The following is a 3,374-nucleotide window of genomic DNA, read 5'->3' as shown; positions in this document are numbered from 1 at the left end:
ATGGGGAGATTCCTGAAGAAATTAAGAATAGAGCTTCCCTATGACCCTGCAATTGCACTGCTGGGTATTTACCCCAAAGATACAGATGTAGTGAAAAGAAGGGCCATCTGTACCCCAATGTTTATTGCAGCAATGGCTACAGTCGCCAAACTGTGGAAAGAACCAAAATGCCCTTCAACGGATGAATGGATAAGGAAGATGTGGTCCATATACACAATGGAGTATTATGCCTCCATCAGAAAGGATGAATACCCAACTTTTGTAGCAACATGGACGGGACTGGAAGAAATTATGCTGAGCGAAATAAGTCAAGCAGTGAGAGTCAAGTATCATATGGTCTCACTTATTTGTGGAGCATAACAAATAACATGGAGGACATGGGGAGATGGAGAGGAGAGGGAGTTGAGGGAAACTGGAAGGGGAGATGAACCATGATAGACTATGGACTCTGAAAAACAACCAGAGGGTTTTGAAGGGGCGGGGGGGGGGGTGGGAGGTTGAGGAACCAGATGGTGGGTAATAGGGAGGGCAAGTACTGCAAGGAGCACTGGGTGTGATGCCAAAACAATGAACACTGTTATGCTGTAAATAAACAAATAAACAAAAACAAAACAAAACAAAAAAAAAAAAAATTAAGCTCTGGTTGTAGAACCGAATTTGATTCTTTCTTTCCATTTCCTCTCTACCCTCCCCCTCCTTCTCTTTTAATGAAAAGCCCCCAAAAATAAACAAAAAAAAAAAAAATAAATAATTTAACTTATTTCCATATTACTGTTTTGTTGTAATTTTTTTCTGTAATAATAATTACACTATATTTTAAGTATATTGTAATGTATTCATCCTGTGCATTTATATTTTTAGCTTTCACCTTCATCAGCAATGTTATAAGCAAATGAAACACATTTGTAAATTTGCATGAGTACTTGTACAAGTGAATACATATTCATATTCATATTCAATACATATAAATTTCCTTATTATTTATTTTGTTACATATTTATTTCATCTGACATCCCATTGTTGCTTTAATTCCCTTATAAATATCTTTTACTATTATCAGTAGCAGTAATAATTATTGCTCTTATTGTGATAAAAATACAGTTCATAGCATACACGTAATGACCAGGATTGTTATAACTACTTTAATATTCATTTGAGGAGCAGATATGGATTTTTCATCCATCCTAATGCTTTAACTAACATATATGCTAATAATTCTTCAATTTCTATCTCTGACAAAGTCTTTCTCCTGCCTTCACACCAAGAAATTAAAATGGTTTGATGCCCCAAGATTACCTAAGTCATTTTTTCCCAGAATGTCTGACATTATGCGAAGAAAGGAACCTCCTTTCTTTATTCTGCAGGTCCAGTATTTGTGGGATGCAGATCAAATATACTACTGGTAATAATAGCAATAGGCAACATTCTTTGAATTTCACTGTGTTATACACTGCCTTTACAAGTTTTGTGTAAATCATCTTATTTAATACTTTCAATAACCTTACAAAATATGCAATATTTCCTGCTCACTATAAAGATAAATATATAGAAACCCAAAAAGGGTAAATACTCTTTACCAAGGCAAGACATCTGGAATTCAAAACTTGAACTTGGAGCTCAAATGCTCAACTACTAGATCACAATGCTAAACACATATTATTTTCTCTGAATTTCAAAGGTAATATAGGAAAATGGAAAGAGAACCTGTTAAGTTGATTTGGAATTCTGTTTTATCCATTCTTTTTTAGGGTGTGGGTTGTGTTTTCCTATTTTTTCCTTTCCTATTTTTCTGTGTCAATATGAAATTGAAGATAGTGATTGAGTTAATGTGCTTTAAGTCTGTTGTAACTAAACTCAAAATTTACAGAGTCAAATGTGTCCCTGATCTGATACTGTCCTGAAAAAAATCAGCAATAAAGTAAATGAATAAGTAAATAAGTTTTTAACATGATCTCAAAAATTCAATGTTATTGTCTTTTTTTAATGCTGGCATAATATAGGATGTCTGATATAATTTGAGGGACTCTACAATTGGTGGAGTTACATTAAAAAATGAAAATTTAAATTGTATAGTTGACATCAGCATAATTTCTCGCTCACAGAAAAGATATGGATAAACTTCTGAATCTGCTTAGTCTTAACTCCATAAATAATCGGGTTAAGAGTGGGTGGTACCACCACATAAAGATTGGCAAGGAGGATATGTACATGGAGTGGTATATTGTGGCCCCCAAATCGGTGAGCAAAGAATGAAAAAAAGGCCGGAGTATAGAACAGTAGGATAACACAAACATGGGAGCCACAAGTACCCAGAGCCTTGAGTCGGGCATCTTGGGAAGGAATTCTAAACACAGTACGGAGTATAAGAGCATAGGAAATGATGATAAACACCACATCCAGGCATGTAGAAAATAGCGCTACAATCACACCATAGTATATGTTGACTTTGATGCTATCACAGGCAAGCCTGGCAATGCCCATATGTTCACAGTATGAGTGATGAATAATATTCCTCCCACAATAAGTAAGCCGATAAACCAGAAAAACCAAGGGGAAGCAGATGAAGAAACTCCTAATCACAGATGCAATACCCATTTTTCCAATGACTGAGGGGGTTAGAATAGTAGTATATCGTAATGGATAACAGATGGCTACATAGCGGTCGAATGCCATGGCCAGCAATATGGCAGACTCTGCCACAAAGATGAAGTGTAGAAAAAACATCTGGGACACACAACAACCAAAAGAAATACCCCCATCTTGGAACCAGAAGATTGCTAACATCTTTGGTGTGGTGACTGTGGAGAGAAAGATATCTGCCAGGGCCAACATGGACAAGAAAAGGTACATGGGTTCATGAAGACTGCGTTCAGTAAATATCAGGAATAATAAGAGGGTGTTGCCTATGACAGCAACTATGTACATGGAACAAATGGGAATGGAAATCCATATGTGTGCATCTTCTAGTCCTGGGATACCAATCATGGTATACCAAATATCTCTAAGGTTGGTGTGGTTTGAAGAGAATGCCATATTTTACTCCATCTGCTGATACTGGACACTAGAATTGAAAAAGAGAAAGAGAGAGAGTGAAAAACCAGAGTTATTTTATCAGATTTGGGTATGAATCTTGGCATTGGGATAAAGTATTGCTTTAAAAAAGAATCAGTAATCAGTAATGATTCAAGGATGATCATTCAAGGATGATTCAGATAGGCTTCACTGATGTGAAAATAACCATGACTGTATAGAGCTGATGCTATAGTAATGCTAATGGTTATAATTACAATAATAAAAAAAAATTATGGGTTTATAATTTGGTCTAGACACTATGGTTGATATATTATACCTATTGACTTAGCATCATACATGAA

General features: G+C 35.6%; 1 protein-coding gene across 1 annotated transcript; it reads right to left on the bottom strand.

Moving 5' to 3' along the window:
* Nucleotides 1–2,079: 2,079 nt before the first annotated feature.
* Nucleotides 2,080–3,045, bottom strand: LOC123949314 (olfactory receptor 52Z1-like). Its single transcript, XM_046016714.1, is given in 1 exon segment — nucleotides 2,080–3,045. A coding segment is annotated over 1 exon segment (966 nt).
* Nucleotides 3,046–3,374: the final 329 nt, after the last annotated feature.

This window comes from Meles meles, chromosome 8, assembly GCF_922984935.1.
Source record: "Meles meles chromosome 8, mMelMel3.1 paternal haplotype, whole genome shotgun sequence".
NCBI classification, from domain to species: domain Eukaryota; kingdom Metazoa; phylum Chordata; class Mammalia; order Carnivora; family Mustelidae; genus Meles; species Meles meles.
The sequence above is the reverse complement of the archived record's forward strand: the minus strand, read 5'-3'. Positions and strand labels throughout refer to the sequence as shown.